Source organism: Mastacembelus armatus, chromosome 3, assembly GCF_900324485.2.
Source record: "Mastacembelus armatus chromosome 3, fMasArm1.2, whole genome shotgun sequence".
Lineage (NCBI taxonomy): Eukaryota > Metazoa > Chordata > Actinopteri > Synbranchiformes > Mastacembelidae > Mastacembelus > Mastacembelus armatus.
In genome coordinates this window covers 4,491,713-4,512,717 of record NC_046635.1, presented here as the reverse complement: position 1 = coordinate 4,512,717, position 21,005 = coordinate 4,491,713, and the positions used below count along the sequence as shown (strand labels likewise).

The window sequence follows — 21,005 nt, the reverse complement described above, 5'->3', positions numbered from 1 at the left end:
AGGTTATGGACCCAGGTAAAACACCCCCCACTCTGCTGTTTTGTTTTGACTGAGCTCAGTGGCTTTTAAAGAATAATACATCCATGGTGGGCCATCTCTTTCTAACTCTTTCAGAATAAAACGTATTTGCTTACTTTACTCTACAACCGGAAACGAACGAAAAAATACAACGTTCATTGTCCTATAGACCGTGGTCCAACATTGTCCTGTGCAATACATACAAATAGGAAGAAGGAAAGCATGGCTGTTTTTTTGACAAATTATTGTAAACTTTGTAAATTTATAGTAACAGAAAAAGCTGCTAAGCAGAAAGTTTCCGCGTCGCACAGGGCAAGGTTTTGGTTGGCCATCAATTTTTAAAGCCACGTGGATTTTATAAACATTGGCTGGATCTCTGTTGTTCCGGGTGAAATATTCACAGCATTTTAGCAGCAGCTCCGGAGAGTCAACCTTTATCTGGTACGTGAGGGGCAGTTTGGTTAGAAAGAAAATTTGTCTCGCTAACACTGCAGCTACAGTAATGACACAATGACTTAGCTTCACTCTTATTTCCACGGCGCGTGTGTGTTATAACTGTCAGATCTGTGTGGAATAGCACAGTTCAGTGGGTGTTAAGCAAAGACAACATTAACATTACAGCTTCTCTGTATTGGACTGGCAGGTGTGGTCAGTGGCTGCTGATGGACAATGACGTCTGTGAGGCTGATGTCTGCGGATCCATCAGATCGAGGCTCTCAGAGGTGCAGGCTGGGACCAGGCTTGATGTCGGTGCTGGGTCTGAGTGTGGGCTCCCCACTCCTGGTGTCTCTTCCTGGGGGAAGCTGCCTGTGCACAGCCTGGCCCCGGCCTGACCTAGCAGAGGGCTTTTTGCAGATGGACCTGAAATGTTCCTCACCCAGTTTGATCTTTAACTCATGCAAACTCCTGAACCTGGACCCCAGTCAGCTCACACCGGTGCCCTGCCTCAAACTCAAAGGCATTAAGATAAATGTAGTAGTCCAGAGTGCTGACTTTAAGAAACACACAGCTCCTCGAATTGTTCACGAGCTTGTGAAAGATATGCTGAAAGGTGTATTTGTCCACGAGAAGCATGTGATAAACCTGGAGGATTTTGACACAGAGATAAAATATGTTGTTGTGAAGAACGTCAGTCCAGATTCAGCCGTTTCTGGATTAATCACCTCAAAAACTGGTGTTGAGATAGTTGGTGTCCAGACGGTCCAACATTACAAGAGTCTACTGCAGGACCAGCACGCTGTGCCCCTGGGAGGACTGGAGGAGGTGTGTGTTTTCACTGTAATAACATTATTGGTGTTCATCCAGAGTTTATCACAACTATATGACACCAGTATTTGTCTTTGTACTGTGTTTTAGGTGAATGCCTTGCTAAGAGAGATGCTGGAGCTGCCCTTGTTCTATCCAGGCACACTGAGCTCACTGGGTGTGTCATGTCCCAGAGGTGTGCTCCTAGTGGGGCCTCCAGGTGTGGGCAAGACCCTGTTGGTCCGCAGAGTGGTGGGAGAGGTGGGGGCCAGCCTGGTGGTTGCCAGAGGGCCAGAGGTAACCAAATATTCACTAAGGTGGCAGTTTCTTAGGTACACCTGTCTAAAACTGATGTAGTCTAATACAGCATGCAATGCATTTCTGTCAATACCATTGACTGAACGTTACTGTTCATTGACATTTCTGACTTTAAGAATGTCAGTATTCTTGCAAGTATTGTGTTTAGGAAGCCGGTCTCCTTCACATCTTCAATTCAGGATTAATGTTCTTATTGTGATATTTCTCACTGTGACAAATAACAAAGCCGACTTCATAACTTGTCAACTGTAATATTGGACCTATTCTCCTTCTTTGAAATCAAAATAGTGATTTGTGAATCTTTTAGGTGGTGGGACCACGGCCAGGCGAGAGTGAGGAGATGTTGCGGGCTTTGTTTGAGCGGGCTCGAGCAGCAGCAGAAGAGGGTCCGTGTGTTCTGTTCTTAGATGAGCTGGACTCTCTGTGCCCGAGGAGAACCAGCTCAGCTGCACCAGAGAACCGCCTGGTTGCTCAGCTTCTCACACTGATGGATGGGATGAATAAGTCTAATCGCTTCCTCATCATTGGATCCACCAATCGACCAGACAGCTTAGACCCAGCACTTCGTAGGCCTGGAAGATTTGACAGAGAGGTACAGAGGAGGCAATATCTAACCTAGTACATAACAATGTTCAACGCTCTAAATTTTACATCTTTACTCTAGGTTGTCATTGGAGCTCCCACATTGCAGCAGAGGAAGGCCATCCTCTCTGTTCTGTGTGCAAGGATGCCCACATGTCCCAGTGTGGACATGACAGAGCTGGCACAGAGAACTAATGGCTATGTAGGAGCAGACCTCAGTGCTCTGTGCAGGGAGGCTGCTATGCATGCTATACGAGAAGACTCAAAGGTAAATACCCTAATTAAGTCACTTATTATATAGAAAATACATTAATATTTTATTGATGCTAAGGAAACATTTAAGCTTCCTTCAGATCTACGTGTAGCTCCTTCTGTCAAGATATATCTACATTGGACTGTAGTTCACTCATCATGTCTTCAATATATTGATCTAAACTTTGTGTAAGTGTGAAACTGTAATTTGTTCAGAATGTAGATTTCTGATTACGTTTTTTTCTTGTGTTTTCTGGACAGTGTTGTCTGCAGGGATCTGGAGAGCAGGTGGTAGGTATGAAACACTTCCAGGAGGCTCTAAAATCTGTGAGTCCCTCCTGCCTGCGGAGCAGCCTGGGCAGAACAGACCTTTCTCCAGTGTCATGGGAGCAGATAGGAGGCCTGGATGAGGTCAAGCTCAAACTGAGACAGGTAAATGTTTGTCTGCATTATACAATGCAACTGAGCTTGTTCAATGGTGAACTGTTCCCTGCAAATCAAAATAAAACATTTCACATTAGAATTAATTGATTTTATTTGTCCTCCTTTTTTCTGGTCTTGTGTTTAAACATCAAAGAGTATCGAGTGGCCAATGAGATACCCAGAGGCCTTTGCTCATCTGGGTCTGCGTCGTCCTCGTGGTGTGCTGCTCTATGGACCTCCAGGATGTGCAAAGACAACACTTGTCAGGGCTGCAGCAACCTCTTCGCATTGTGTTTTTCTGTCCGTTAGTGGTGCTGACCTCTACTCCTCCTATGTTGGGGACTCAGAGAAGGCTTTAGCACAGGTACAGTACAGTACTATGTTTTTCTTTAAATAGATGTTGTCTTTGTACAATATCTTCCTGTCTCCTTCATTCACAAACCCTAACCCCGTCGGTCCACATGTAGCTGTTTCGTCAGGCCCGGGCGTGTGCTCCTTGCATCCTGTTCCTTGATGAGATTGACTCTCTGATTGGCTCACGGTCAGACAGTCGGACACCTAACAGCGTGCAGACACGCCTCCTGTCTGTGCTCCTGAATGAAATGGATGGGATTGGCCTGAAGATGGTGGAAAGGAGAGGGACTGCGAGGATCCTCCAGGCAGAGGGAGCAGAGGAGAATCACACACAGGAACAGGTTAGATACTCTGCAAATGTTTGACTCTCACTGCTTCCATCACATAAAAACAACATGTGATGAGTATGAAGCTGTTTAGTGGACATGTTGTGCTATAAGCTGTTTTTCATTCTCCGATAGTTGGACTGCCAGGATGTCTGCAACAAAGATGTGATGATTGTGGCTGCCACAAACAGACCTGACTGCTTAGACAGTGCCCTCCTCAGACCTGGCAGACTGGACCACATCATCTATGTTCCACCACCTGACCAGCAGGTTAATTATCTCCCATATGGAAAAAAAATATATAAAATGTTATTACATAAAAGCAGCTGCATAAGAAGATTTTAGAAGGACAGAATAAGCCAGTTAACATTGTACATGTGTCATTTCATGTGTGTAGGCTAGGCTTGCCATCCTGCAGGTCTGTACAAAATCAATGCCCGTGGGTGCTGATGTGTGTCTGGAGGAACTAGCTGCAAAGACTGAGCTTTATTCTGGAGCTGACCTGGAGAATTTGTGTAAAGAGGTAATGTAAAGGACACATGAAGGCTTTATTGTCTTGAATCTGGCTATAAAATATAATTCAGTTCCTAAATGTTGAAATAGACAAATGGATAAAGAAGGAGTACCTGAAAAATGCTGTTTGTTTTTCAGGCTGCCCTGTTGGCACTACAGGAGGAAAACATGGAGGCTTCTGTCATCAAATACACCTATTTCCTCCAGTCACTCAGCAAAACGAGCCCCTCTATCACTGCCCAGCAGATCCGCACATTTTATCAGACACCACCCAGATGACAAATATTATGACCAAGTCCTCTGGATTGATAAACTGTTTTATTGCGCAGAATATTTTTAGAAATAAAGTTAATAAGACCTGTTTTTTGATGTCTGGTATTTTTTCTTGTTTGTTTTTTTTTTCACTGTGGGCTTTAAACCTCTATTAGGCATTCACTTTCATTTTTCACATGTGACCACAAGAGAGCGCTGCACACTCAGGAAATCTATCGATCAGCTGCTGTTGTTGAATGGGACTACACTGGTGCATTTCAATGCAGGAAGCTCTTGTCTGTGTACGTGCCTTTCACCTCGTCCTGCATTAGCCCTCCTCACAGGATGCTGTGCTGAGACACATCAAGTACTCTCAGCAACAACAGGTGAGACCTGCCCCACACAGCTGCCTCTGCTCTCTTGCTAAATTTAATTCACTGAGTGGATTCTCTGCTTCAGCACTAAGTGGAATTTTAATACATCTCTCTTTAGGCATTTGAGAGGTTTGAAAAATGGGTGGTTTTGGCTTTTTCCAAATGCTGAGAAAGAAAAAGGAGGTGAGCATTTACATTTTTACTGTATTGTTTTATAGATATTGGATTTGTAGCTGCTGTAGGAAACAATCTGTTTTAATTTGTGTGTTGCAGCTGATCCCTCTGATAGGGTTTATGGCTTTTGCTGCAACAGGAGCCACATCTATGTCAATCTACTTTTTACTTACTAAACCTGATGTCATGTAAGTGTTATTGTGCTTTTTTCCATTTTTATGTAAATTCTACGAGTGAATATTGTTTTGAAATATATTTTTTTTAATATAGCATTTATTGTTTTTCTTTTTCATACTTTTATCTGTCTTCTATCGGCCTCAGACATGCAATTAAAGCTTAACAACAAACCATTTTTATTCTCTTCCTTAATTTAGTCTGAACAAAACCAGAAACCCAGAACCTTGGGAGAGGCTGGACCCTTCAAAACCCCAAAAGGTAAATAATCTCTACTTCTCTAACATTACATAACATTTTATAATGTCTTGTTATTTAAAAGGCTGTGTTCTTATTGTCCCTTCCACTGTGCATTTATAGTTTGCTGAGTCATTAAGGAAGAAATGTTATCAATATAGTACAAGCCTTCTATTGTGATCAGAGTAATGATGTTGAATGTGCCACATATTGTGGGACACACCCCCGTTAGCTATGTATGTTAACTGTCACTTTAAGTTGATGTACCCCTTGCAAGTAGGTTGGGTTTTCTTTTTTGTTGCAGCTCCTCACCATCAATCAGCAGTGGAAACCAGTGGAGGAGCTGGAGCTGGTGAAGAGCATCACCAAGTCATAACAGGCGGGCATCTACTAGAAAGGTCTACAGTCTCACTATCTGCCTGCCCCCCATCAGTCTAACAGAATCCTTTCTGCACAAACTAGGACACTTTGACACTCAGTGTGCGGAAATGCTTCTGCTCCACTGGTGGGGTTTCACCCAGCTCTGTAGTGGCCCAGCCCAAGGACATCCATCCACAAAAGTATAAAACTATGGTAACAGATAGTCTGCACCTACTGCCATAAAATCAAAGTAAGAGCAAAGTCTGAGTTTCTGTGATTACAACTAGAGAGCTATATTTTAGATTGAATATGCTGTTTGTTGAATTTAACAGAGGTATAGGACTAATAGCAACTCAAATAATTTTACAGTAGATGTAATTGTACAAGAGTGTTTAAATGTAAGGACAAGAAATATGACGTAAATATTGTGCTGTACAGTGTCAATAAATTATTGTGAATGTGTTTAACTATTTTTGTCAGAGTTGCTTTTGTTCTCAAACATTTAAGAAAATAGAAAACTGAAAACTGCTTATGTAGGACTATATATATTTACATATATATATATATATATATATATATCCCTCTATGATATTGTTGTTGTAATTGTTACCAAATCCCATAAAAAGACCAAAACCACCAAAGCTTCATATGGTTTAATGTTCCATGTCATCGGCCTCTAAGGGCCTTTTTCACATAAATGCTTGTATAATGGAAAAAGCAGTTATAACATTAACACTTTTTTGTTATATTGAAGTACAACAGTGAGCCAGCATTCACAATTTATTTTTTTGTTTTTTTATATGTCAGCTGCTGTTTAAAAGGTGAATCCTAACGTCCCACATTGTGTTTAACTGATGCAGCCAATTTGAATGTTGCTAGCAGGGTAGAAAATATAGGAGAGCCGTAAAGTAATTACTGCCATAAAACAATGTGCAAATGCACTCATCCACTTAGTTTATGGATGCAGGAGCATTAAAACACTGCACTGTATCTCATGAAAAGAGCCAATCCTCTTAACATCCATCTCGTATCTCAGAGCAAAAACAGCAGAAAACCCTCCAATAGTGTCAGACCATGGGTCATACTGCTACCTGCACTGTGGATCATGGTGAATTATTAAACATTAAACAAAGGCTCTGATGGAAGAGCAAGAAGAATAGGCAGGCACATTGTTTCCTGAGCTAGGAAACCATTTTCTTGTTTGGTTTCACTTATATGCATGTTGTGTTTTGCATGTCAGCAGAGGAGGGGTATGAATTCAAAACTTTTTCTTCCTCTTTACTGCTTATTGGTGCATTTGTCTCTGATTCTGAATGTAAGATGTTCCCCATTCACATTTCATAGCTTCAGAGAATGTGGTAGGCCTACAGTGGCCACACGCTGATTTGTATTATGGCTGCGGGGCATTTCCAGTACTTTTGTGTTATATGGTCAAATACACTGTAGGGGCAGGAAGGTGCACACTTCAGCCAAAAGTTATTTTCACCTGTCAGGCTTTGCATAGCTGAAAGGCTATTTAGGGACACACCAACACAAGAGGAAGGACGTAGTGCGTGCGTGGTGCTGGAATTCATGTACGTGACTGGGTCACACACATCGTGCCGCCACAGCCCATGTGATTTCTGGTTAAAGCAGGTTTTGCTCACAGTAGATGTGAAGTGGAATTCCCCATGTGTTATCAGTGGTCCACTTCAACACTATGAAACGAATGTGACTTCTATTGACTTCTGTTACTTGTGGACTTATAGTCTAATACAAAGTCAGGATCATCTTATATTTGTAACAATAACATGGTCATAACATCAGTTATTGTTTTTGAGAAGAGAAAGTACAATTAATAATAGTGTAACATGGTGAGTGATGCATTATGGGTCATCCCTTAAAGTGTTTCGTTAGCCTGGTTCTTCCTGCAGGCTGGTGTAACGAGTTTTGTTGCCAGGGAGGAAATAAATTCACAAAGATGGAAAACAAGTTTGTACCACCTCCAAATGTGTTTACTGAAGAAATCAACCATGGAGAATTTTAACTAACAGCCAACAGCTGTTACAGATGATGTGCATTGGAAACAAGACTGATCGCCACATATTTCAACACTTCACTAATGCTTCATCTCAAAAGTGAAAAATGCCTTTCCAGGATTAACACTAACGCCCTTAGGTCATGTGTGACCATCAGATTTCAAAAGTGCTGCTAGATTTACTAGACAAATAGAAAAAAAACACTAGAAATAAACAAGTGCACATTAATTGAGACAATAAGTAGTTGTTTTTGACAATAAAATCACAATTCATTCATTCATTAACTTATTTTTCAACTAATGTCCTCAGTAGTGGTGATTAGTTAAATGCAGGGGATTCCTATCAGTATATCTTCAACAGAATTTTTAAATACTCAAATATTGGTCAGGCTCTACTCCACAGGAAGGCAGGGCAGTCAGGTGCTATCTGCTGCTAGATAAACAAAAAAGGTGACTCCCTTCGATGCAGTGACTTGACGTTATACCTGTTGCCTGGAAATTGAGACGCTCCCAGTTTACTCATGTTGTCAATAATAAACCTGTGATATAACTACATTTTTAATATTAACCTTGTTTTGTGTGAGAAGCCTGTCTAACATACAGTATGCTCCATAAGAATCTTTACTGAACATGTGTATAAACTACAAAAGGCTCTTTTAGTATTTTTTTCCATTTACCATTAGATAATTATTCAGACTCCTTAGTGTAAACATGCTAAAGGACAAATTCACCAATTTTTAGCCGCATAATTATGTACTTGTTCTTCAGTGTTCATTCTCATACATTTTCTCTATAAGTTTTGCCACCAAACACGTGGATCCAAAAACACAGTAACCAGTTTATCAGTTTTTAAAACAGATAAATGTTTTTTGACAGAAATGTGTTTAATGCTTATTTTTTCTCCATCACCTCAAGAGCAAAATAAAATGCTATGTAGTGTAATCGATATAGTGCACCACCTAGTGTTGAGACATGACACTAACAGAGCAAATCAAATCATTTTAAATTCTTTCAGCTTCTTTCATATCTTTGAATTTGTACCAGAAAGTTGTAATGTAAATGTAAATTACAGCTATTTGCTTGCAATTGAGAGTAAGTGGTAGAGCTAATGGGTGCATGGCTATAACGATAAATCAAAGTGTTATCACAACTGCTAAAATATGTATGGAGGTGGGTCCATAAAATAAAATTACAGCAACACGAACACTCGGGAATTACCATGCTGTTTTCAAAGATCAATGAACACAGGGACACGCAAAAGATTAAAACACTTTATTACAAACAAAAACAGTAATCCAGTTCCTGATTTCCCTTCATGATTAATAATAGACACGTGGAACGGTCTACCTTAAACCTGCCACCTCTGGCGTCATAACACTTGACAGAGGAAACACCATTACCATTAAATGGCAAATTAAAACTCATATCCCTCTTCCTCAACACACCGCTCTGCCGCTCTGAAATACTGATGGTTTCACAAACCCGTCTAAATTATTAGTCAGTGACTTAAAAAAAAGTTGAATATAGAGTGTAAGGTGGAAACCACACGGAAAGGCCGTCCCTCCACTATAGCATTTACCATTATGAAAAGTCAGTCCACACGGTGATTGTCAGTTGCCTGCGCAGCACAATAAGAAACATGCGAGAACAAAATCATTGTCAGAAATGTCAAATTACTTGAAATGTTAGAGAGTAGCCATTGTTGACTATGTTTCGAATCCAGGTGTAGGTTGTTGTTTTGTTTCTTAATCTGCCGTACGACAGACCTGGATTCAGCAATAGTGATGAACAAGTGCATTTGATGTAATGTATTATCTACTAATAGGACACAGTGATCAGGGTTTTTTACCTCACTAATGCCAGTAATGAGGAGTGCAGCTTTTATCCACCATGATCACAGTTATAATCAAATGGCAGGAGGTACCTTCTTTTTTTGCTGGTATCCTTAGTAAAAGAATAAAATTTTAGTATACAGTCCTCATACCTAGTAACAAAAAGTCAAACTTAAAACTGACAAAGAAAACAATAAAATACTAAAGAAGTTACCTGCTGGAATAGGCTTTAATGGTGAATTAAGAGAAAGTTTTATTTCATTCTTCTCAGCTGAAGCATTCATTTTCCACCCTGAAAGCTACGAGTGCAAGTTCCCCCCGAGGCTGCAGTGGTCCATTAATTACAAATGTGCATCTGCTGTTATTTCACAGACTGTCCTTTGGCACTAGTCTTTTTCCACTTACGTAGTGGAGCACGTGTATACTGTGGTTCCTGCTGCGGCACTGACAGCTGTGTGATATCCAAGTCCTCTCTTCACGGTATTCTCTAGGAGACCTCTGCCTCATAAAATGCACTGTGGAGGTCAATGTCAGCATATGTCTCTCTTTAGGTGCTGGGTTGCTGACACTGTAGACAGCTGTGCACTGATCTCTGCCTATATGTCTGCACCTGTACTGTGCACCTGGTGAGGCCATAGGTGTGAAGCATCAGGTGACGGGCCTTCGCCTGCACGTCTTCCCAGCTGCTAGCACTAGAGGGCGCTGTGAACACAAAAAAAATGTATTTAAATGTATTTGAAACAATTCACACCATGTAACCTAAAGGGTCAGCAATTTAATTATCAGTTTAACCACAGGACATTTTTTTCTGTGTGTTCAATTTTTCCTACCACTATGAGAGACCTTCTACACAGCAGACATTCTGACTTGTAACAAGAAAACACAGCTGTAATTCATCAAAATAATAAGCTAATGACTCTTTGCCATTTAGATGAGCCAGTTTCAGGTTCCTGGTGCCAGCTCCTGGTAATAATGTCATTAGTTACACCTAAACTCCATAAACGAACATACATTTAAAAAATATTTCATCCTTTTTGACTAACAGGAAGTGACACAAAACATGCACCGATACATGGCAACCAAACTGCTAATTTGAAAATATTACTGCAAATTTAATTTCACAAGACATCCCTGTTTCCATTGTGTTCACAAAGATTTTTAACCTCTCTGCAATATGTGTCTTACCTTTGCTTTTTATGTACATGTAACTGTAAAGACACTATTTACTCAAAGGCTGAGATACAGAGAAAAGATTGTGGTCTTTAAGTGCTTTGCTTGCTATCTTTAATCGTACATGTAAGGTCATAGGTAGATGTTTATGATCTGTAAGTCACACAGCACCAGTCGTAGGAGAAGCTCTAGGAAATACTATAGTGTCAACATCTGCACATCTAGTCTGGAGATCGTTGCTTTCTGCAATGTGCTTGAACAATGATCAACCAGCTCCCCCTCAACACAAATAGCTGTAAGCTGTAAACCATTTCAATGAGGTGCCACACATTTGAACATAGGTAAGTGGCTCAGAAGGACCAACATGTGCTAGAAACAACTTTCCTACACTAAATGTAGTTTTTAAAACCGCTTCAATTCAAACTGGAGGAATATTTGACTGTCACTGAGACATACAGTGATAATACTGTGTTTTTGCATAAATGCAGATATCAGGTGAGTGCCTAGAACTGACACTCATGTTTCTTGAGGAATGAAGGACAAACACATTGTGTGGTCTGATGGCATGAAAAACATCAGAAAAGAGCCTGTAGGCAATGTCCTAGGTCTGTGAGAGACAGGTCTCAGCATATCATGCATCCAGCATCATTCCTGTTAGGGAGCTTGATGCATCAGAAAAACAAAGAACAGAACCAAATACAAACAAATTCCAGAGCAGACCGATCTGCTGCGGGATAGAAACCCAAAACAAACACTTCTGTTCAGATAGGTCACTGTTATTTAACACACTACCGAATCAAAAAGGTAGAGCCAAAAGCAGCTAAACCTGTACATCAGTTCCTCTAATCTGTGGAAAGATCAGATGTTTTTCAAAAGTCTTCGTTCTACTTGACACAGTTGGAGAAAATCTAAAAGAAATGATATTCCAAAACAGCCACATTAAGCTGAGGAACATATACCTTGAGTTGTAATCACTGCAAATGGTATTTTTGAAATGGGCTGTGATAATATTTAGCTCATCATTTTCACAAATTCTTTTCTGTTGTTGAGTGTATTGATGTTATGTAACTACTCACTGAGCTGGAGATGCACTAGTGCTGCGGTCTTGTCAGCTGTCAGCGCCCACACATTCAGCTCATCGACACACTGGACGTCCTCCAGCTTCAGGAGGTCCTCCTTGATTCGTTGAATGTCCAGGTGTCTGGGAACACCTGACAAAGTAAGAAAAACACCCTTAATGTCCTCCTACTATATCCTCAATACTACTACACAGAATATTCTGACAGGCTTCTGGGCTTAAGTGTCAAGACTTACCCTCGAGCACAATGACTGCTGTGTCTCGCAGGATGCGGAATGTGGTCAGGAGAACCAGAACAGAGAAGATGTAAGTGCAGATGGGGTCTGCCAACTTGAGCTCCGGCTGTGAAGACATACATCCATCAGACAGACTACATTTGGAGTGCTATACATTACGTCTTTAACATAATTTTTAATCAAGCACTTTGTAGATTACCAGTTCCATTATCAGTTACAAATTACTTCTTTACACACAATGCAACTGCAAATTATAGGTGAAGCTTTCCTTTATTTCCTGTAATTACTATCGAATTACATGGCTCTTTCCAGTTACAGGGAATCTGTAAAATAATATGTTCAAATATTTTAGGCCAAAAAGATTTCCTAAACATCTGTAGGAAGTATGAATAGAAGCAAACTGTGCTGATTGTTAACATTCATAGCAAACAGTTCTTTAAAAGGCAGGGTACCTTGAAGCGGACGATGTAGGCAGCTATGAGCACCCCGACACTCTGGAAAAGGTCTCCCAAAGCATGTATAAAGGCAGCTCTGACAGCCAGGCTGCCGTGAGTCCTCTGCTGGTGACTTGACCCAGTTGGCTGAGACCCTGAGGCAGCTGCAGGGGTGTGAGAGTGACCGTGGCCGTGAGAGTGGAGGTGGCCACCTTGGTTTAACAGGAAACCCATTCTAAAGACAAAGCAAACCAAAGAAAGGGGGATTTACTCTAATCAGTTGCATTGCGTGTATTTTTTCCTGTACACATCACAGTTACTGCAGTCAGTGAGTCTTCATTTATTCACCTATAGACTCTAGTCAGAAATTATACATTGAGGCTCAGCAACGCACTTTGAAGTACAACATGGATAGTAGCTTGGACTGCACTGTTTTTCCTCATACCCTATACTGTCAGGTATCCTTTACAGCATTACTGTTACTGTAGTTTTTTCCTTTATTTGGAAAAGTCTTACAAGTTTCTCTAAACAGACTTTTAAATATAAGCACTTCGCTTACATGAGGTTAACAGCTACACCAACAGCTGCTGTGATGAGCATGACATCTCCATCTATGTCGAAATCTTGTTGTACTGTCCTCTGAACCGCCTCATAGACCAGTATGGTTGTCAGAATGTAGATGAGCAGCACACTGAGGACTGCCGATACCACCTCTAGAACAGGAAATGACAAGCCATTGGATATACAAATCAGGACATGAAACATAGAAGATGTAAGAAGATTAACAAGTTCAGTCGCCTACCTTACAATATTTTTAAAAAACTGTCTAGTAACCTTTTTATCCTGATTGGAAAATGGCCTGAAAAGAAATTAGATTCGTTTAAACTGGTTGTATTTATTTATTTGGCCACGTGGGGGCAGCAGAGACAAGCTGTGAAGACAGAACTGACATAACACCCCCAAAGTGTGTATGGTGAACTTCTTTACAGGCTTTAAATGTCTGGTTATTGTGATGTGTTACTGAATTGTACTGAATTATGCTGACAGGTGTTTCTATTATTTTGTCCACCCCAATGGTAATATTGACTGCAGGCTAAATAACAGAAACACTGGACGGTTCGACACAAAGTGGAGCCTCCACTATGATCATCTAGTTGAATCAAACCTTCTCTGAAATAGCTGCAACAAGAAGTGAACATTATCACATTCACAGAGGGAGGATTCATTGCAGGACTCAATATATAATATCACAGTTTTAGCTTGGTAAACCTAGTAAACTGCCATATATTACACCGTAAAAGGTCAAACTTGAGTAGTGGAGACTAGACACACTGATGATGAATGAAAGATCAACTATTGAAACTATTTGTACTAGAAATGTCTAAACTTATTTGGTTGTACTCAGAAATTTCAACCTACACATCAACTTAGAACTGAATCTGAAGCATCCTGTCACTTGATCTGGACTGAACACTGCTGATGACACATTTTATCCTCCAATGCACTTTCATCAAAACCAAATATATACAGTTTCTAAAAGAAGTAGAGACAATGGGGAAGTGAAAAGAAAACCGAAATCAAAGACATACCGAGGCGATGCAGTCCAAAAGTGAATCTCTTTGTGGGCGGCTTGGTGGAGAGCCAGAGGGCCAGCAGAGAGAACAAAATGCCCACTACATCTGCTAGCATGTGGACAGCATCGGTCATAATGGCTAAGCTGTTTGACACATAACCACCTGAAAGCACAAGGCAACAGTCAAAATACATGGTCAGATTTCTCATTAATGTGAAGTGACAGATGCTCTTTGAAACCACAGGTACTTTTTTTATTGCTATACAACTTAGCTTTGAAAACTGACATGAAACTGTTAATGACCGAATGTGCAGGAGATGAATTAAATCTAATTCACAAGCAGCAAATACCTAAGTGCTAAAAAGCTGACAGTGCCTGAAGCAAGATCAAGAATACGAACATAAGCTAAACAATGACAACATAGTGTCCTTTGTACCACATATCATATGATTGGACAGAAAAATGCAGGATGCCCTGTGAAACAGCACCTCAGCTCAGTTTTATGATGGTTTATGAGGGTAGAGGAGGTGGTCTTGATCTCCATCCCTGACATAAAACGCTGCCGGTAACCTTGGTGACCTTGGTAACCTTGGTAGCCTTGGTGAACAGGCTTTATTCGTTGTAACCTGAGTAAACCAACACTTCACTGGAGCATTACAGCTCATTTTCACAACTGATAAGTGTAATGGACAATGACTGTCCCTCCTTATGGCTGCTGTATGGTATCAGCTCAGTAGTGTTCATGTGAGTTCAAAGCCTCACAGTTGTTTGGCTTTTCATTTGGTTAATCAACAGGAAATTGGTCGCCAGCTATTCTAATAACCAATTATCTGATAATTGATTAACTATTCAAAGAATTTTCAGACTAATGTCTCCAATCTTAGAATTTTCTTCTTTTCTCTGTTTCGTATCTTCAAAGTTTTGGTGAAACCTGCAATTAAAAGATGTCAATTTGGCCTGAAGCAACAACATGGCAGCATCATCCAAGCAGAGATACCAAAGATCTGCTGATTAATAAATTAGAAGAGCCACAGAAAATGAACTGCCACAAATGATGGTAACTGATTCATCATAGAAATTATTTTACAGCAAAAATATCAAATTGAAATCAATCTGCTAATGTCAACATGTTAGAGACAACAACAGAAATCTGAATGTGTTTTTAACCAATCAGTGACCAACAACATGAGTATCCTGTCATCCAGCCTTGGGCTCGATGGCCACTATGTTCAGACATTATTAATCAATTATTAAAATGATCCTCAGTCGGAGGCCCATGTGCACCTACTCACCTATAATTTCCCCAGTCATGAAAGCGAAGTAGAGCAGGGCAGCTATGGTGAGCCTCTTCATCACCTTCCGGTGCTTGGTCCTCTCCCTCGTCTTGGCGCAGTTGTCACACGGGTTCGTGTTCAACCCGGGGCTGCCCAGGCTGGAGGACGAGTCCAGCAGGGGGTCGTCATCATCATCGTCCGCCACCACCAGCGTGTTCACCGCCACCCCGTTGGACGGAGCCCCGGCAGAGTAGTCCGCCATCTCTCCGGACACCACCACCCTCAGCTTGTTGAACTTGGGCGTCTCATCGTCCACCAGCTCGTCTGACAGGTCAAAGTGCGCCGTGTCGCTCAGGTCCCAGTCGCTGTCCCTCTTGAAGGCAGAGCGCACCTTGGTGAAGAAGGTCCCACCTGACATCTTTAATACTTAACGGGTACAAGGTCTGTCCCAGCGCCTGATACGGGTTACTGTCCTCCGAGGTAATCATTCACAGTCCTGTAGCGGGGGCCGGGTCCAAGCTCGTCCTGCATCTGGAGGAACAGCTGGGGAACAGAAAGTGACAGACAGTAAATCACCTCTCCACGTCAGTAGATCTCAACGACGACTGTCACACAGATCACATGTTACTTTGACCAACCTTGACCCACTCAGGTTCCCAGACGATCTGATGGATTTAACACAGTCCCACCAAACAGCTCTGGCTAAACTAACTAGCTAAGAAACAGCAGCGATGCTGTCATGTCGGATCACGACCAACAGACGCGCGTCGTCGTGTTGTAGTTTATTAAGAAACACGAGCGAAACTTACCTGTAGACGCACTTTCCTCTGGTACAGACTCAGGGTGGTGTTAAACTGAAAGCTGTCATGGTGTAAACATGCGGGCCGCCGCTCCCGGAACTAACTCCAGCGGTCATGTGATGACGCAGCAGTCACATGATGTTTGCTCAGACGCAGCAGCAAAACCTAAAGCCTTAACCTTTGCGTCTCTCTTGTTGCTACAAAACTCGGCTCCTCACACGCACAGCCGCTGTCCCGCAGGCAGGTAAGGTGGAGCTGACGGAGGTGACATGTTTGCGGATGGTCTGGGAGCTACGTCGCTGCAGCTACACATTAGCTAATCGCACACTTCCTCCTTACAGCCTCAGTGCTGCGCTTAGCTGTGGACCTCCAGGTAGTGTCTGCACTCCGGGTGTGGATGAGATCCGTCTATTTCCTGTCTCTGCAGGTTCTACCACCAGCCTGGCTCAGCCCATCCACTGCAGATGGAGGTAGAGGGGATGGAAGATGAAGGACCTTCGTCCAAGACTCAGCGTTCACACAGTGAAGGTGTGTGTGTTCATGAATAACCTACACTTGTCCAGTATACACACACATATATGTTTATTTACACAGTTAACAATTAAAACAAGTTTAACAACGTCTCATCCAGAGATGGAGACACCTCAGTTAAAGTGAGGAATCACAAATGAAATCAGTAAGGTTATAAAAAGTGACCTTACTCTGGCTTTTAAAGTAGCACCAATTCTCCCATATAGTCTGCACTGTTCTTTTTAAATGTAATAATTACTCAGGATGTGAGAGGTCATGTACCGTTTCATCCAGGCACTCCATCAAATTTCATATTGTTCCAATAGAAGTCCCAAATGGAGATTTCATCACACACACTGCCTTTTAATTTGATTCACATCCATTCATAGTCCTGGATTTTCCACCATTGCATCTGCCCATTCTTTTAAACCTGGAGGCTTAGCTGTGTCCCAGTGTCTTAGTGTGATTCTGGAAGCTGCTGTATGTATTTAGCAGGAAGATTGCTGCAAACATCTTGGAGAACTAGCCACGGTTCTTCTGTAGGTTTAGTCTGTCTTCATGTAATCCCAGACTGCACAGGCTGATCCGTCCCAGAGACAGCCCTGAAGATATCATCAGAGTTACTTTCACAGACTTTGTAAATATCTTCGGCAGACATAGAAAACATTATACAGGCTGAGTAGTGCTTGTGAAGACAGACAGTGCAGCAGACAAAATCAGACACTGTCATTTATACAACAGAATAAAAACAGGCTCTGCCAGTGATGTACTTTAGTTATGGCCTTTCTGAAGCTAAAAGTGCCATCACACCCACCAGAGCAGGATGATATTGGTTAATTTGTTGAATGGACTTTTGTTAGACAATACTAAATGCTTTGTACCTTTCTTCTTACATTTTTGACAGACCAGCAGTTGACACAGCAGGAGTCTTTGCATCAGGAGAGCTCAGTCCCTGTAGAGAATGTACATGTGGATAAGAAAGCAGTTGACAAACTCACAGAGGGATTACTCTCTCACTACCTGCCAGATCTACAGAAATCTAAAAGAGCACTTCAGGAGCTCACGTGAGTATTTTCTTGCTTAGTGTATTTCCCTCTTAAGTATTGAGGACAGTTCAGTGGATCATAGTGTAAAGGAGATAAGAACGAAATCAGTGAAAATGTGCTCCTAAAAAAAACTACCTCCTTCATAAGTTTCTAAATTGAATTGGTGTACGATCAATAAGTAAATAGAAACAAGTAAACTAGGTAAAAATGTTTCTAAAAATAAATTGTCTTTGCCTGCACAGCAATCGCACAAACATCCTGACATACACAGAAAGCAAACAGCAGGGACTGACCAGATGCTTAACAACAACATATTGTAACTTGTTCTTCATTATTTTCCCAACCAGGCAAAATCAGCTGATATTGTTAGACACACTGGACCAAGAAGTCACCAAATTCAGAGAATGTAATGCCTTACTGGACCTCAATTCACTGGTAAATCATTTGTACATTTACTGTTGTTTGTATTCTGACCATCAGGCAGCAGGAATGATATTTAATTCACTTTGTTACCTTTAGTTTACAGAGGCAAAGGTTTACCACAACAAACTGGTGAACATAAGGAAAGAGATGATTATGCTTCATGAAAAAACCACTAAACTAAAGGTATCTCTCATCTGTATTGCTAGCGTTCATATTGTCAGTGCTTTAAGAGAAGAAACAAATAATGATATATAGATGTAAAGTAATCAGTAGATTCACAGGCTAAATGTTGACTTGTTTTTATTCAGAAAAGAGCTTTGAAGCTGCAGCAACAGAAGCAGAAGGAGGCGCTGGAGAAGGAGCAGAAACGTGAGAAGGAGCTTGAGAGAGAAAGGCAGCTTACTGCCAAACCTGCTAAAAGAACATAGGATCCCTATAGGAGTGCTACATGTCTGCTGTTTTAAAGGACCTTACAGGTGATTTTGCACGTTTTAGCCTATTTATTACATATCAGCTGTACATCACATTTTCCACAGCTTAAGTATTTTAGATTTTGTTTTCCCACCAGATGCCAACTGGAAAAGTTGTGGTCACATCATATACGTCTTAGACCATTAGCACCCCTAGCAATTTTAGATTTATCCTTACATTTCCCTCAAGCAGGTTTCAAGTTCAGATCATTTCACTTATGGTGCTAGAAATGAACCTAGTCCAGGTTTACCATGTGTTAGCTGCTGAAATACTTTTTAAAAGTTTTTGGGGAATGCTTTCTACAAACAACTGTGCTGTAGGAAATGGGATGAGGTAGTTAAAAAGGGTTCAACAGAAAAGACTATATGTCTGCCTGATCTTAGGTGATCTAGTACCTTCGCTTGTGTTGTGTCTTCACTTGTATGATGACATTCAGTCTTTATACGTACATGGTAGTAGGAAACATACTTGGAGAGAAATATCATTTTTAAATTTAAAGGTGTTAAACAGTCTTTTTTTTAAAAGAAGGTAATTAATGGCTGTCCACAATTTTTAAAAATCTAGTAAAAATATATATATATTTGTTTGGAAGATGGTTCACTTAATAGACAGTATATATGATTGTTAGTAAATGGGCTAAAACTTGCTTGAGATTGCCAAGATCATTACAAACCAAAGATATGGACAAAATCATTAAATGCTGGTACTTCCCACAATCAACCTCTGACATTTGCAGCCATCAGATAATGAACATAAGCATTTGTTGTCTTTATTAAGTGTTAATATATGTTGTTTCCAGCCTTCACGCCCTGTTAGTATTGAATGTAATAAAAACTGGTATGTTGTTGAAAAATCAATTAGATCTGAACTAGATTTGACTGACTGTATTTCTGGTCTCCAGATAATATGAAATGTACCAAACTTTACTTTGCTTACTGAACCTACACAGTATCTGTAAATTTGACCTTTCAGTGGGCTTCTATGCACTACTTTCACTTCAAACTCCACTGTTTGTAAAATTAATAAAAAAACAAAAAAAAGCACCACAAACTGGTTTGTAGTAAATGGATTCACATATTTAATTTTCTGGTTTAGAACCTGTTGTAGTGATTTTTGTCACAGTTGCATTCACAAATATGTGCATTATATATTATATACTATATGTTAATTTTAAATTATGTGTATGTGTTCATATCTAGAACATTTTCCTGTGGCATGCACGACTGACTTATGTATATTAACTGTGTTAAGTGACTCAGTCCACCAGGTGTCAGCAGTGTCCAGTTCAGACCAGGAGGTGCCACAACTTATTGCATCAGAAGCTTAACTTTTTTTTTTTTTTTTTTTTGCAACAACTTTTCTGCACAGCTGATGTTACTGATTTGCACTTCTAAAACCAGACAGGACTGATTATATAATGGTATAATGTTATAATGTTGGTTCTGAAGAAAACTATCTGTCTGCCTCCCATGAGTTAAATATTTAAGATAAAGACTAGAACTTTACAAACTACATTTTCTTGATGTCACCTTGGATGACCAGATTCACCAGGTGAATGTAGGAGACTCTAGGTGGGGAAAAGTGAGGACATCACCAGGACTGAACTAAATTTGCTGACTCTTGTCCCCCTTGGGTCCCAATTCCACCTAGACCTTTCTCTCATAAACTGTAATTTGCCACTGAATTGGTAAATAACAGACAGATGTTTTCAACAAACATAGTGTCTTTTCACGCGCATTTTCAACATCATTGTCACGTACAAGCCCATACAAGCAGGAGTTTGTTGACAGAAAAACAGGCTACATTCCTCTCTATCCCAACACAACCATTTGTCTGTGTTGACTCCCTCCAATTCACATAAACTCTAATTTTACTACTACAGCAAGAAATTCAGTCAAAACCAACATGGCTCGGTCAACCCCCGCCCTGTCCTTGTTGGAGCGGAAACTGCACCACAGTGTGGCCACAGAGGGTCCAGACTTACATAGAATACAGCACATCAGTATCTTGACTTTGGGTTTTGTTTGACATCTTTACTGTTTATGTCTAAATGCTTTGGTGCCATATATGAATATGTTGTGCAATGCTAACTGTTGTTTTTCTTTCTGAAACTGGGTCAGTGTATTGTCAAGACCAAAAAAGGAAAGAAGCTCTTATCAGGATTGTGATATATAAACAATGGAGAGGAACTGATTGAAGGGAAAACTGTTCTTAACAACAAAAAGTGAAATCTAGCAGGTGTAATAATATTTAATCAGTAAAAACTGATTAATATGGCACTGCTTAGGGCCCTGGAAAGGCTTTGGCTGGCCTTTGGGTCTCCAGCCATGGGGCAAAACCATATAAAACACCTGAATAAATGCTTTTTATAAAGTCAAATCACAGAGGATATGTGGCCAGAGGCAGGACACATCCTGGACAGGTCACCAGTCTATCACAGGGCTGACAAATACAGACAGACAAACATTCACACTTGCATTTCACATTCACACCTACAGGCAATTTAGAGTCACCGATCAACCTAACCTTCAGACTGTGG

The 21,005-nt window shown here is 40.8% G+C and overlaps 4 protein-coding genes across 6 annotated transcripts; 3 read left to right on the top strand and 1 right to left on the bottom strand.

The window, feature by feature from the left end:
- The first annotated feature begins 347 nt into the window (after window positions 1-347).
- On the top strand, window positions 348-4,394 carry afg2b (AFG2 AAA ATPase homolog B). Its single transcript, XM_026320415.1, has 11 exons — window positions 348-459; window positions 662-1,281; window positions 1,375-1,560; window positions 1,889-2,173; window positions 2,246-2,431; window positions 2,677-2,847; window positions 2,993-3,202; window positions 3,306-3,533; window positions 3,654-3,788; window positions 3,916-4,041; window positions 4,170-4,394. The coding sequence occupies exons 2-11, from the start codon at window positions 688-690 to the stop codon at window positions 4,308-4,310; spliced, it is 2,262 nt and encodes a 753-aa protein (XP_026176200.1). The 5' UTR covers window positions 348-459; window positions 662-687; the 3' UTR covers window positions 4,311-4,394.
- Window positions 4,395-4,529: 135 nt separating this feature from the next.
- On the top strand, window positions 4,530-6,069 carry c3h15orf48 (chromosome 3 C15orf48 homolog). Of its 2 annotated transcripts, XM_026320417.1 has the most exons (5): window positions 4,530-4,669; window positions 4,776-4,840; window positions 4,931-5,019; window positions 5,206-5,266; window positions 5,547-6,069. In XM_026320417.1, exons 2-5 carry the CDS (start codon window positions 4,796-4,798, stop codon window positions 5,616-5,618), a joined length of 267 nt encoding a protein of 88 aa, XP_026176202.1. In that variant the 5' UTR covers window positions 4,530-4,669; window positions 4,776-4,795; the 3' UTR covers window positions 5,619-6,069. The 2 variants fall into 2 exon arrangements, with proteins under 2 accessions (XP_026176202.1, XP_026176201.1); XM_026320416.1 differs by having other exon boundaries at window positions 4,530-4,840.
- Window positions 6,070-8,876: 2,807 nt separating this feature from the next.
- slc30a4 (solute carrier family 30 member 4) lies at window positions 8,877-16,163 on the bottom strand. Its single transcript, XM_026319953.1, has 8 exons — window positions 16,026-16,163; window positions 15,235-15,759; window positions 13,959-14,105; window positions 12,929-13,082; window positions 12,388-12,604; window positions 11,936-12,041; window positions 11,698-11,832; window positions 8,877-10,153 (listed from the first exon to the last, which is right to left on the bottom strand). The coding sequence occupies exons 2-8, from the start codon at window positions 15,632-15,634 to the stop codon at window positions 9,999-10,001; spliced, it is 1,314 nt and encodes a 437-aa protein (XP_026175738.1). The 5' UTR covers window positions 15,635-15,759; window positions 16,026-16,163; the 3' UTR covers window positions 8,877-9,998.
- Window positions 16,054-19,323, top strand: bloc1s6 (biogenesis of lysosomal organelles complex-1, subunit 6, pallidin). Of its 2 annotated transcripts, none has more exons than XM_026319954.2 (6): window positions 16,054-16,260; window positions 16,444-16,544; window positions 17,431-17,590; window positions 17,920-18,007; window positions 18,092-18,178; window positions 18,304-19,323. In XM_026319954.2, the coding sequence occupies exons 1-6, from the start codon at window positions 16,094-16,096 to the stop codon at window positions 18,421-18,423; spliced, it is 723 nt and encodes a 240-aa protein (XP_026175739.1). In that variant the 5' UTR covers window positions 16,054-16,093; the 3' UTR covers window positions 18,424-19,323. The 2 variants fall into 2 exon arrangements, with proteins under 2 accessions (XP_026175739.1, XP_026175740.1); XM_026319955.1 differs by having other exon boundaries at window positions 16,133-16,260; window positions 16,358-16,544.
- The last annotated feature ends 1,682 nt before the right edge of the window (window positions 19,324-21,005 follow it).